Source organism: Castor canadensis, chromosome 4 (assembly GCF_047511655.1).
Source record: "Castor canadensis chromosome 4, mCasCan1.hap1v2, whole genome shotgun sequence".
Taxonomy (NCBI): domain Eukaryota; kingdom Metazoa; phylum Chordata; class Mammalia; order Rodentia; family Castoridae; genus Castor; species Castor canadensis.
The window spans coordinates 21,606,151-21,620,992 of record NC_133389.1 but is presented as its reverse complement, the minus strand read 5'-3'; the positions used below and the strand labels follow the sequence as shown (position 1 = coordinate 21,620,992).

The window sequence follows — 14,842 nt, the reverse complement described above, 5'->3', positions numbered from 1 at the left end:
GATGGGAGAGCTTGAATATACCATTCATACCTCTGTGGGCATGAGCAAACAGAAGAAGCTAAGGACTAATTTGTCCAGAGGGCCATCCACAACTGTAAACTGTATGACGCTGTCCCTGATGACTTGTCACCATTGTGCCATTTATTATGAGAATAGATCACACTGACCTAACCTTGGATGGGGTCAACCTATACCTTGTATGGGGCCCGATGCTTGATGTGAAAGCAGACTGTTGGACACTAATCCATTTCCTCCCCATGAGTATGGCTACCTGTCCGGTTATGCCCTGCAGTAGAACCCTGCTCCTGAAATTCCCCTGGGAGCTCACATATTGTTCTCCAAGGATCTTGTTTGCCACGAGAACCATGTTTGCTGAAAATCTGTCAGGTGTCTAATTTAAAGACATACCCTGGCAAACCCTTTAGAAAGTAACAGTTATCTATTGTTAGCAAACACCCAAATTTTTGTATAACCTTCAGCACCTATAATTTCACATCTGCCTCACCTCTATATTTCTGTCTTAAAATCAGGCACAGATGAAGGGGCACCTAGGACTTTTATCCTAGTATTTTAAGGTTTTTGTTGTTGCTAGTGTTGTTTTTAGTTATGTTTTCATAAGGTCTAACAAGGTAGCCAGTTAGTAATTATTACTCAATAAAAACTTTAATCATCAATCTATTACCTGGTAAATATGGTGAATCATCACTGAATTATATTTGTTTTCTTCTACAGGTCATAAGAGAACTATGTGTATTAAGCTTTCTCTCCAAAAAGCGGAATATTAACAGCAGAGAAAAGGATCCACAATTATACAAATAACTCCCATAACTCCCCATAGCTCCTGCAATATTAATGGTGAACAACTAATTATTGCATGTTTTTGATGGTGTAGGCACATCTCTATGCATTATACACTTCATTTATTTCACTTGATAAGGTGCATTTTATAATTATGTTCAACACATAGATGAGGAAACCATGGCTCAGGGACAGTGAGACAGATGAGATTACCCAGGTAGTGCAGGCATTTAAACCCAAGAATGCATACTGCTAAGCATGCCACCCTGCTTCCCATAAACATGGTGAATGGATGGAATCACAGCACTTCTGCAGACCAAAGCCACAAAGAAGTCAGATAAGGATAAATATAAAGTCCCATTCCACACACATAAATGGAAACCCTAGTAGTAAAGCAATTAATATTTAAAAATCAAGTGATTTTAGTGGACCGCTAGTTCAATTTTTAGTCAATGCTAAAGCATAGATACATAAATGTTATCTTAAACTGCACTGATACTAAAAATGAGAGCAGATCCACTAAAAATCAAATGTGGAATATTAAGAAAAGCCCTGGATTCACCACTTGGAAAGGGAAACAGGCCAACTAGAACACATGCACAGGGGCTCCATCCATCCATCCATCCATTCCTTCACTTCTTCCTCATCAGTCACAGTGTTGCCTGTGTGCCAACAACTTTGCACAGGTTCATCTAAGAAGGACTGCTTCACTGGGAGGGAAGCTAAAGTGAATAAGTTACAAACAGCACAAGAAGAACTCTAAATTCCATTCCATCTTTAAGAATGCATGTCTTCCCAAGTAGAGAGCAAAATGATTAATCAGAAATGAGGCTCATTTTTCTCTTTCTGGGTAATTTATCCATTCCCATGATTTCACTACTAAATATGGGATATTGCATGCCAAATCTGCAGCCTCAGCCCAGAACCACAAATACGTCTATGCACAAGAAAATCATTATGTCCAAAACTTAAGTTACCATCTTAATCCCCATAACTGCCATAACCTACTTCTCCCATATTCTACATCTTAATGAACAGCACTGCCCAATGAACAGCAGGTGGCCCAAGCCAGACCACCAAGAAGTAAAGGATGACTCCTCCCTTACCTATCAGTTACCAAGTCTGATCATCTGCATCGATATTAGTGTTCAAACCATATTCTCTTCTGTTCCATTGTTCCTGGTTCAGATCAATCTCTCATTGTCTCCTCTTGGAATTGCTTTAGTCACCTCCTGACTAATCTCACTCACAAGCTACTTCCTCTGCACAGTTGCTTGAGTGATTTTCCTAACACATAAGTCAGATCATGTCGTTCCACTATTTAAAAACAATTGAGAAGGTCAGCATATGCTTCATGGATAATCCAATTCCTTCCACTTACCTTATAACAGAGACCCTTTCTTTTATTTGGGCCAGGGTTCTATTCCAGTTTAACCTGTCATCCCTTTCTCTGTGGAATTATACCTTGGTCTTACAGAACTATCACAGTTCCTGGCCTCTTATTCTGGCTTCCAGTTCCACACCTCTAAAAAAGTCCTTCTACCAACTGGCAATTTTCCTTTTACCTGGACAGTTCTCACTCACTCTTTAAGGTACAGGTCAAGTGTGATCATTTATCCATATCTAAATTCAAGTGGACTCGTCCATAGAATATTCCTAACTCCCTCCTCCCTTGACTGGCTTTAGTCATAGACCCAACTAAAGAGTAAGGCTGTACTTGTTCCCTCTCCCTGCTTCCCTCACCTCCATGGGCAAATATTTGTCAGAGATGTGGCCAATAAGTTGTGAGCAGAAGTACTGGGTTTCTGGGAATGCCTCTGGTTTTCCTCCATGGAATGGAATATATGTAGGTATGGGTGCTATCCTAATCTCTGCCCCTTTACTTCCTGCAATATACTCAGGTGTTGTGTCAGAGGCTCCACAATCATCTTGCAAGTTATGAAAGATGAGGGAAAAAAGGAAAGGAAAAACAGCAACACTGATTTACTAAATCCACACTGGCAACCTCCTACTTCCAGACATCTCCGAAGGGAGAAGGAAAAAACCCCTTTATTTGACTAACCTACTACTATCAGGTATTCGATTAGTTGCAGCTGAACACATGTTTAACTGCTATTGCACTTCTGGGAATTCTCATCATAGTCTTTACAATTTGAGGAGTGGGTAAGGAGAGAGAATTCAGTGCATCTAGCTTTGAATCTGGGTTCTGCCACTTACTGGCTACACAGCACTGGCTGGATAACCTGATTTCTCAGATCCTGGAAAATAGGAGTGGAAATAACTACCCAGCCAAGAAGTTTATTTTATAAGGAATAAGCAAGATAATGTGTGTAATGTACTGAGCAAAGGCCTGGTACACAGTGAGTACTCTGAAATCGTAGTGATTATCACGAGGAGGCTGCTTGCAAGGTTAGGTAGGCACTTCAATACTACTCGGGCCACCCACTGATTATTTCCTTAAATTACAACAACCTGACACCTACCTGATCCTTCCTGAAAACAGAGATCAAACAGAAGGCAAGAAATGTGGCAGGTCACAATCTAGCAACTAAGTAGGGACTGACTGATTTTTATCACAAGCTTTCCACACTATTTGTTGGATGAATGGGTGTGAACTGAAGACTACGTGTTGAAGTCTATCATTTTGGTTCATATCTAGAATTAACGGAATTAATATAGATGGTTTTTAAAAATACAAATACTGGGGACCATATGATTGCAGATATCCTGATAACATGTTAATGTCACTGATCAAGCAGCCAATGCAACTTTTAAAGCGGTGCGATACTCCGCTTTGCTTTCACAAAATACATAATTTGTCCTTTCTCTCGCTGCTGTCAGGGAGCACTTCCTCTATGCCTGAAAACCAAGACAGCTAAGGCATGAGGTGTAAAACATGCTCACAATACAACCAAGCCAAAAACTGAACTTGGGATCTATGTCTCGTCATCTCTCCCCCTTCCAACTTAGCCACTATTTGTGAAGAGATTATCAATGAACAATCCCCCACGGTCTTTTGCGGGGGAGGAGGGAGTCCTCTTTTGGCCATGACAATGTGGAGGTGGAAGTGGAAGCAGCTGCTATGACATGTCAATAGTCTCCAAGTATTATAAAGCACCAAAATATATTCTAAGCAGTGTTCTATAATCCAAAGCCAAATCCATAGGAAATAGTATTGAAGATGCTCTTTAAATTTCACCACTAAAATGTTACCTGATTGCAATAATCATGCATAATAGCATTTATATAAAAATCAGTCCTCTTTTGGTCATGACAATGTTTCACATGTACAGGGCGCATTTTCATTTCCTACAGTGAAGAATACTCCCTCATAGTAAGGGCAGGTGATCTGTTCAGATAAAACTTTAACAGGTGCTGAAATTTATATATTCTATTACAGCCTTACAAGCCTACACTAATTATTAATTATCTGCCTAAGCATACACTACTTTACACATCCTGCCCCTTAACTAGAGCACTCCAGAAAGCCATTGTACGTTGCCTGACTAACGGACCATGTCTTGCACAGCTAAATGGGCCAGCAAATGCAAAGATTTCCCCATATGCACACTTTGCAGTGTTAATGTGGACCCTCTGCCCATACGAACCAACCCCAGCCACATTCCACCTTGAGGAACGTGGGCAGAAAAGGGGGGAGGGTATCTAGCTGTGGACAATCAGCAGTAAGAGCCAATCTACACAGCGCTTCTCTGAAGTGTTTGCAGAATATCCATGTGTTGTTACAATTGCAGAGAAAGTGAGTGTTCTCTCCTATTCTGCTCTGCAAATGTTTTAACGAAGTCACAAAGAGACTTCTTTTTTATGCTACCGCAGGTGTGAACTCAATTCTACCCTTAAACTAGTATCGGCTGAGCTGAGAGAACAGACATAAATTTTTATTTCAGAACCAAATGAAACTCTTGAGGGTAAGGGGCAGAATCTCATTAACTATTTAGATTCCTTTAAGAGACAAGGCTGCTTTCTTTGATTTTATTTTCAATTGCTATTCAAAGGACACATAGGACTTTGGAATGGATGGAGCACCTAATCACACAAAAGTATGCACGTTTACAATAGTTTTATTTCCAAGGAAAGGGAAAAAACTCAGGCATTGCTTCCCCCAACTATATCTCACTGAATTAGCTCATAATAGAGAAAAGGGAACTGAGATTAAAATGAAAAATCTCTTGAGATTATCTAGTTAACTACTGTTTATAGGTTAGTTTTTTTCCCCAAACTAAGCTAACAGAGCTTATCCACAACCACTGAGGTAATTTAACAAGGTATTTAAAAATTCTGTTATCACTTCATGACAATTTCCAAATAATATTTGTGAGGCCATCAATAAATAAGGAAAAGGGAAACAATGAAACACACATACAATATCTTTGCACATACACACTGCAAAGATAAAATGTGAATTTAGCTTGTTTGGGAGACCAAATAAGGTTCCAAAAATATGAATAGTAGGTTCATTTCCAAAGATTCTGGAAGTTCTGAAGGAGATAAGATCACTAATAAATTTTCCTCCATGAGTTGGTACTGTTCAATTAAATACAATCAGTTACACATAAAGAGTTTAGGCTTGCATCTGAAGCATTCAGATTTGGTACAGCTTGGCCTGAAATAGCCACGGTGAGGAAAAGCCATGAACAATTAGTAACCCAGTTATTTCAGAGACTTACGCAGCCAAGCCAATGCTGATAATACAAGGCTAGACAATCGTATTTTACTATCAGAACACTCTAAAATTAGCTTTTTATGTGTCTCTTTCTCTAATCCTTCACTTTTGTCTTACCCCCTCCTCCACCAAATGTTATCAGATATTATGCACTTCCTATTTTCATTCAGCTTTAATATGGCCCATGAAAGGTTGGTATGTAATTACTCACTGCCCCATTCTGACAAATTTCACTACATGATGCTCAAGTTTGCACAGCACTTTTGCCAAGCTGGTCACCCCCAATAAACAGAAAAACAGCTTAGATATAATAGGTAGGTATAATAACAATTTGCATTAACTGAATTTAAGTACCAGGTGTTTTTCATATTATTTCATTCAAACACAGTGCAACTATTCACATGAGGAATTCCATCATAAGCACAAAAGAAACTTTAAAGTCACAGAGCCAGAGTGGTGAGCTCATAGTCAAAACAATGCCCAGTTGATGACAAAAGACAAAGCCCTTGCTTGGCCTGCCCTCACCACTTCCCTCATATTAGAGTTTCTGTGGTCTTTTCAACCCATTCAAAAGCTTTAACTACTTTATTTTAAACATAATATAACCTGCTGCATTTTACACCAATTTACAGTTTCTTTATAATTTTTCCTAATAAATGTGGAAAAGAATTTCAAGAAATAAGGAAGCAATTATTGAGAAAATGAAAATTTGGGGCTCTGTTAAGGGTTTAGAAAAGGAATGTATAATCTTAATATGTGGTCTGTACAGGATGCAGTGGTTGGAATGAAATGAGATCCATCAACTACCTGTTTCCACTCAAAATCAGTAGAGAAACTCTTGGAGAGCTGTACACATGTAACCTTTCATGCCAAGCTTCTCCAGAAATGGAAGAATGGTGGGGAATAGGACTGTCTCCAAAACATTCTGAAACACACGGAAGGCACTTGGCCAAGTATACTCCTGCTGAATTCCCTCGTAGTAGCCCCATTATTCAGGTAACATACAATACAGTCAATGAAATCTCTTTTTATGAGCAGGTCCCCTGGACTCACCATGAGGGGCTCTCAAGCCTGTGTAAGGATGAAACTTAACATTTAAAATGGAAAAGGAAATGGCTGGAGGCAAACATTGACTGCTTTTGTGGTGTGGCTAAGAAAGAAACCCTTCCACACTGGAATTGATGTTTAGAGAACTGAGCATTCTATACTACTTCCACTTGATCCTTCTTTCTGTTTCAATCTCATTAGAAGGTAAACGTATTTTTAAATTGCTGTAACACAAGACCCAATGCCTCTAGAGTTTCCAATTCATTACCCAGGACCCCCTTCCCCTACCAAAAAAAAAAAAAAAAGAATACCAATGTGAAGACTTGGAATGACATATGTCACTGTACTGTTCAACGGGGTTGGGAACATCTGGCCAAAAGTTGGATCCAGCTCTCACAATTTCATCCAGTGTTGGCATGTTGTCCACAATTAAATTCTTTTGGCTGCACCTAATACTCCACAGTTTAAAAAAAATCAACAAATACAATTGTGCACATACAAAATGAAAACAGAGGAGCTCCTGCTCTGGACAGTAGGCATTCTCAGCTATACACTTCCCTATGCCATGGCAGCTTGCTGGGGGCGAGTTTCTGGAGACTGTTTAGGACATGGTCCGGGGGAAAGAGAGTCTCTACCTGTGGCTTCTAGTGCATTCCCCAAGACTCTGCTTGGGTGCCAAGCTGCTCTGAATAGGTGCAACAGGAGACCAGGAGTGATACTGGGGTAAAGGCTGGTGGCTGGAGCTACAGGCCTTTTGTGTGATGAAGGTACTCTACATAGGTTAGCAAGCAGTCAAGCCAGAGACGTAAAAGAGAAGGCTCTGGGGGATGAAGATGCGCAATGCGTTAGCCTCAGTGGCTGCCTTGCTCAAGGGGTTAGAACAATGAAGGCTCAGGCCTTGCAGATGAACTCAAACAGTATGCCTTGGACTTGGGTTTTCCCATACAACACACTCGTGCCTATACTTTCTCCACCTTCATATTTGGACACAGGAGTCGCTCTCGTCTGTTTCCACTACAGAGGCTACTGCAGGCATTAGCTTTTCCACCCCCAGTCCCCACAGCCAGAGACGGTCAAGACATGGGGGAAACATGAGTAAGTGAGACAGACATTGACAAACTTGTCATTCCCAAACCTGACTCCTGAAGCTGTGGCAGTCATCTTCAGAAAATGGGCAAAAGAAGAATCACAGAGCCACCAGTCCTGATATCACTGAGCTGCAAACAAATTCTAGCAGCTGCCTACCACCATAATTGAGAATGAGAAGTAATTATTTTTAAGGGACCACTATTCAAATTTCCAGGACTTCCAGGCAAAAGCATTCCTACCTAATACAAACTGCTTTTCACCTTTGCATGAATCTTAAATTTTTTTTTCTCTTACAATAAATGACTTTCAATGTGAGAAATTTTTCTCTCGTAATTTGAAGACCTACATATCTCTGTTGACCATGATTTTCAAGTAACATTTTTCTGATTATAGTTCTTTTAAATTTTATAAAACCATGTTTAGAAAACCTGTACTGACCATAAATGTGTTTGCAAATCGCAGCATTAATTATGTTACGTCATAGAGTAGGCAACAGAATAGAAAGGAAGCAAGGCCAGTGAAAGAAGAACGGAAATGTTCACTGACTGGACAGAGGGAAATGAGTTATCTGAATACTGGGAACAATCACCTTTTTTCAATGGCCTTTCAAAATATTGTTGATTTTACTTATTTCCTCTTATACAAACAATCTGTGGTATGTATATTGAAAACTGAACTCAACCACACTGCAACATGAAGCAGCTTTTAACATCAGAAGAACATGCTGCACATTCAAGGCTATAGAACTATAAAATAAAAACTGAATTTCTATGTGACTAGTTCCGGTTTAGAGTTTTCTTTCTAATGCGGTAGGATATAGGCCAGACTTTCATTTATGAGCTTTTCATTTAGGATTTATATCCTATATACCTGGCTTCCTGGCTCATTCATATCTTAATGATCTGAATGAGATCTGGAGATCCTACAACTCTATGCAAACACTAGCCTCCAGCACAGCAAACTTTTCTCCTGGATTCAACTTCAGAGTGACTTTTTATTTCATTTCGAATCTATCCAATCCCTTCATTATGGATCTAGAATGAGTTAAGGAATAAGACAAATATCCAGTAAAATTCAGGTTTGGAAAACATATTGCTACCAAAGCAACTTGAAGGATGAATGGGTTAGAAACAATAAAACATCTCTAATGGTAAGATATAGTATATAGACAAAATGACATATCTAAAAAAAAAAAAAAAAATCAATGCATCAATAGATGAGAAAATTGCCTCAGAGGCCATCCAAAGGGCTATTCCTCCTTCAATTTAAAGATGTTTTCAACAACTTGTCCTGAGGAGCTACAGGCTCTTAAACAGAGTAGAAAACGCAAGTCCTCCCACTTCCAGTTAGGGTTGCTAATACCACTTGTGATGACACCCAAAGTACTTGTTAAAATTTAAGGAAGATATTTTAAGTTTAACATATTAAAAGAATCAAAACTCTCAAAGAATGCAAAATCAAGTAAGACCACAATTAAAGGTTTCTTTTCTCAGGAATTGCTGCTGCTACATTATCAGCCCATCACGTAAAAGACTGGTACCCAGATAAGCCCCAGCTGAAAAATGCCATAAAAGAAAGGCACCAGAGCTGGGGGCGCAGCACACTGGTAGTGCATTTGCCTACTATGTAGGAATTGGGTTCAATTCCTAGCACTGAAAAGAAAACACAAAAAAAATATACAAAGCAATGTCCATCACTAATGAACTTGGAAGCTACCTACTTATCTATCTTCAGAACACTTCAAGAATGAACTAAACGGTCCAGAGCTGACATATATTTTCCCAATTCCATTTGTGTGAAGTTACTGAAATATTATTTGATCTCTGGAACTCTCAAACACCAAATGATGGCTGTTATTGTGAAGGTTTTGCTATTTTCTAATATTTACATTCCTGCATAGAAAACCCATCTGACCAAGAGGGAAGTCATATTTCGCCCATGCTTTGAAAAGATTAAGTTTCTTTGCCATCATGCTTTTCCTTTGCACATTAAGGTTTCCAAAAAAACAGTTTTCCCCGCAAGAGCCGATTCGTTGGATATTTTCAGTTTTTCAATGAAAACAAAAACTCCATGCATTCACATCTCCTCACACTTGCCATTCTACAAGAACACTGTGTCACCCGCCTCTGCCACTGGGATTTGAAAACACTCACAACACTTCACCTTTATGCTGGGCTAAACTCGGGGTAGCCATAAACACTCTGAAGTAATACAAACCTAAATATTCCTGCTAGGCAAACGGAGCAGTGGAACCGAATTATAATGAGCCAACAGCTGTCACAATATGACCACAGTAACCAAATCAAAATATCAACCGCTAACCCAGATGAGATTCAAAGGTCATCCTATAAGCCAGCAGCTTTCTTCGGTTCTGCCTGAAACCTCAATCTAATCCTGCAGTAAAATGTTCCACTGAGCTAGTTAAGAAACCACTGACTCAATGGCGGTGAATTATTCAGCACCCTGGTACAGTACCATTAGAGGACTAGAACCAAATACCACAGTAAGGAAACTGAACCACTCACGATGAGACATGTGAAAACACAGCAGCTGATGTTGAACTAAACTGTGCCCAACTGTACAGAAGATCAGTTTTCACCTCTCATTCACCGATTCATGTATATACTCTTACTGGGCAACAGGCTCACTTATCCTCAAACAATCCAGTTTTCAATTAAGACTCTGGAACAATAGGAGGGAAATACAAGCTTAGCTTCTTCCTTGGATCAAAGCGTTTTAGCTAGAAAATGTATTGTGTACCACTGTAAAAATATTTGGACAATAAAACTTGCAACCATTTAATGCTTAGCAAAAGGATTTTTTTAAATGGAATGATAAAATACATACTCTTTGTATATCCTCTTTGCTAAGATTTTCAAACAATTCTATAGCATATAATAAGCCTCTTAAAAACACAGATTGCCCCTCTGTCTTATTGGCATATTCTGAAAGCTACCCAAATGACCACCTGTGAAGGTGCAATCAAACTGTTTAAAAAGGCAGTGAACAAGTTTCCAACAGATCAAGTGTACATTATTATCATTAATAGTCATAGACAGTCACAAGGAAGAAGCGATTTTTTTTCTCCAGATACAAAACAGTATATGGAACTCTATCTCAGGCAAAATGCTTCTCTCTCTCCAATGAAGGCAATGAGTGAGCACCTTAAAGTAAGTCAGGGGAGAGAGTGTATGAATTGGTGGTGCAGGTGGTCAGCACTGTGGTCTTTCAATCCCTGCAGATCTCTTGTCACATCAAAACAAAAACAAACAAAAATGCCATAGCTTCTTTTTTAAGTAGGAACTTCCTTTTTTGCTCTATTTTTCTTTAGTGGATTTATATGACAACGATAACTAGACAAGAACGTAAGTAACCAGTAAGAATAACCTTACAACGAAGAATTGTCGTCAATTCCTCTAGCACAACAGGCACGTTTGTCTGTTTGAGCTTGTGAATGTGTGTGTCTGTGTGTGCATGCATGTATAAGCATGTGTGTGCACATTCATTTTTATAGTAAAGATTCATAAGCTATGGGGAATAGGCTATTATTTTCAAATACACAAGCTAATTTCCAAAAGAAGAAAGTAACAAAGATACTTTACTACTCTTATCAGTTATATGCCATTTTGTATATTTGAAAGAGACACAAACTGAGCTATGACATTTTAGTACAAAAGAGAAATATTATATAATAAAAAAATTCATGGGAAATCAAAAACTTCAGAGTTGTAATAAAAGTAACTTTGTTTTGTTTTTTTTACCAAAAAAGAAATGCCTGTATCATTTCCTTGAAATAGTGTATTGCCATTAAGACACAAAATATAGTATAACTCATTTCTACAAAGAGAGTGGTGCTGTACTTTTTTTCTTTCCTTGCATAAAATAAACCCTTACTAAATAAACAGTTTACCAGGAAGGAAAAAAAAAAATCAGGTCATCTGCAGTTAATAACTCTTTCCCGTAAAATTAGTGTCACTTATTTCTGTAGCAGACGCCTAATTCAGTCACAAGCTTGATTGATTTGACAATAGAGAATCTGCTCCAATAAAGTGGTTGATTTATTTCTGATGCTATAGCTTTTACCCCAATGTGACATCATGGCAGAATAAAGTCTTTGAACTGTAAAGAAATCTTTTTTGTGGTTTTAAATGAAAACCAGTTAAAGATTCTGAGAGTGGATTGTTATCCAAAACTTTCAGAGAAGTCTAAGATCTTCTTTGGGCAGGAAGAAGTGTCCACAAAGGTCACAGCACAGAATATGGGTTTGAACACAGAAAGTTTAGAATCTAGCATACAGTCTATGAATTCCAAAGGTTCTTTCTACTGAGAGGTCTTTACTTTGCCTTTATCTCTATTTGCAAACTGTCCTTAATTTCTTGAAAAGGACCTACCTTTTCTCTGCAAAGATGCAACATAACACTAAAAACAACTCATGTTAAAAACTGTTTTCATTTTAAATAAACAGCAGCCTGGACAAAATCAATGAGTACCTTTGTTCCCTGCATCTGGCCCTGAGATACCCAAGTCAATCAAGAAGGCATTTGCGATGTGAGAAATTAGAATGGTGGGAAGAGCATTGTCAGCTTTCTAAAAATATTTTTTAATTCTCTAAACTAAAAATGTAAGATATTTCATGCTTATTTCAATGTCTTTTTCTCCCTTTTTTCTTTTCTGCACACTGCACAGGAGCCCTCTCACTCTGAAGGCGACTTCCCTGACCCGAGTCTGACACTGCCCCGTTAATGTCAGATAAACCATTTAGCCCAAGCACAATTCTTTTCTGTGCAAAAATCTGCTTGAGGTGGAAAATGTAGCAGTTTGTAAACAATAAAGAGCCATGTTTCAGACCAGACAGCTTATCTAACAGAGAAGTCCTTTCATGGGGAACAGTGGGTGGGAGGCTCACCGACATAGTAGCATTTCCTATCACAATGCAGGAGACGGTCTTGGCCTCCATATTTAAGAGTTTAATGGGAAGGAGGGCAGACGGGATGAAAGAACAAGGCTGACATGGTTTTCAGCTCAAACAACAACGAAGTGAAAAGAATCAGCTCTCTCTGCTCCAGCCTATCAGCCCACTTATATTTTAAATACTATTTGGATTGAAAAACTAATTTGGTTTGTAAAACAGTTATTTGGTCATGAGGAAACATGAACAAGGACAATTATTTAATACATTTGTACTGCTTGGTATATTTTGTAATATTAATATATCAAGTTGCTCTTTTAGACTTGTTTCACCTATATAACATAAACTTGTAAATGCGAGCTGTAATTTAATTTCCTAATCTTCTAAGAAAGTTAGCATATTCTTTTGATGCTACTTCTCAAGACTCATTTCCAAATCTTTTATTCTATTTTATAAAGTTGGATGAAGATGAACAGAAAGGCTAAGGTGTTAGAATTAAAATTGTTGCTACTGACACTGAAGAGTATAAAGTTGTCCTTTAAAATGTAAGTTAACGATATCTTATCTGTTTCTACATATCCTGAAAACAGGAGTTTGATCATCTCGCTATCAACAATCCAGAGAGGAGTCTTCTCTTGGTTACAAAGTTAAAATATCACTTGAAGTTTATCATTTTGAAGTCAAAACAAACATTAAAACAAAAACAACCTACGATCAAACACAACCTCATGATACTCGGGGAGGACACACAAAAAGGCACAAATATATAATGTTACCCATTAAAAATAATTTGGTGTTAAATACCTGATGGTGATTTTTGAAAAAATGACTGAGATTAAAGGACTAATCGCATCTTAAATAACTGGCATAGTTTCCAAAAGCTTAAAAATTAGGACACTCTTTAGAAGAAGCAGTTGAAATTACGGATTCAGTATGGTAAGATTGTTGCTGTGTGTTTTCCTCGGGAGAATGGTCCAACAGCTTGTGTCATGAAGCTGAATTTCATTTATTGACAGATTTGCAATAGAATTTGGCCAGGTTGAAAGACTTGTTAATATTGTTAAGAACTCACATTTACTAGAACAAAGATCATTTTTTTTCAATCAAAACTAAAGTGGCCAGCTATTGGGACCTTTTAAGCCATTATGAATTATCTTTTCATTGCTCAGGATACCGCTGTTAAACAAACATCCCTACAGGGTAGTCAAAAGCAGAAAAATAAGCTAAGGATGCCAGTAAGGACAGGCAAGACAGAAATTTGCAGACAGTCTCAAAGTCCAGGTAGCCCTGTAGCTTGCTTTTGGTGATGCAAGATGGGATCTACCTACATAATTAGCACTGAAGTTCACTCCTTGATAAACACACAAACAGATTTTAGAACTCAACTTAAGTGAGCTACTCTGAGTTAAGCACACAAAGCCCACTGACAATATTTCCATAGCCCCAATAACAAAAATTCACAGCTAACACTCTATGTCCTTGCCAACCGAGAGAACTAATGATACTTTTATTCAACTGTTCACCACTTTGACTTCCTCCACCTCTACTTAAAAAACTAATGTTGCAACAGTGAAATCAGATTAAGTGTTTTATGCCTAAAGTAGACAAAACAGTCACACAGATTCAGTATCACTGAAATTATTTAATTCCACATGGTTGTCCTTGATGTGCTACTAGAAAGCATAGACCCCAGTCTCTTTCTGCAATTTAAGACTACTACAGTCAACTGGCTAAACACCCAACATTCTAAAAACAACTTCTGTCAGTGGCATAGTTTCTCCTTTCATGGTAAAAATATTTATAAGCCTTCAAAAAGTGTATGTTAATGTAAAATTTGTCTTACTTTGTATTCTGGAATTGACAAAAGGTGGAGAGAGATTGTCATGTGACCCAAGGTCCCTGCTGGTCATGTGGTCATAGGGAGCCCCATCTCCGTAGTTCTGTAAATAGAGTAACAAGTTAAGTTTCTTAAATTTCATATTAGCAAATCAGCACATAACATATCCCACTACTGAAATCCTTCTCACCGAAAGAAACTGAAGCTGATTATTCCCTCTGTGGAATGTCTGAAAGTAACCTGCACCTTCACAGGGACACTGGGTTAAGTTCAACCTTCCTCATAATAGCTGTGAAATCTTGGAATAATGGTAACAGTACCAACTATTTGGAGATGTTTACATTATTGAATGAAATAATGCATTTAAGACATCAGGCACATATGAAGTATTACTGCACACAGTAAAAGTTTAAACTTGGGTTAGGATGGTGGAACACCATCTGTAATCTCAGCTATGCAGGGGCAGGAGAATTATAGTCTG

General features: G+C 38.3%; 1 protein-coding gene across 13 annotated transcripts in view; it reads right to left on the bottom strand.

Moving 5' to 3' along the window:
- Positions 1–14,842, bottom strand: part of Tcf4 (transcription factor 4) — a 331,562-nt gene that overhangs the window by 200,311 nt on the left and 116,409 nt on the right. For 10 of the 13 annotated variants that reach the window (XM_074069759.1, XM_074069764.1, XM_074069758.1 and 7 more), the window contains one exon: positions 14,368–14,464. The exons of the other annotated variants lie outside the window; for them this stretch is intronic. In XM_074069759.1, the coding sequence (XP_073925860.1) occupies positions 14,368–14,464 (97 nt within the window). The remainder of the gene's footprint in view (positions 1–14,367; positions 14,465–14,842) is intronic. 13 annotated transcript variants of the gene reach the window in all.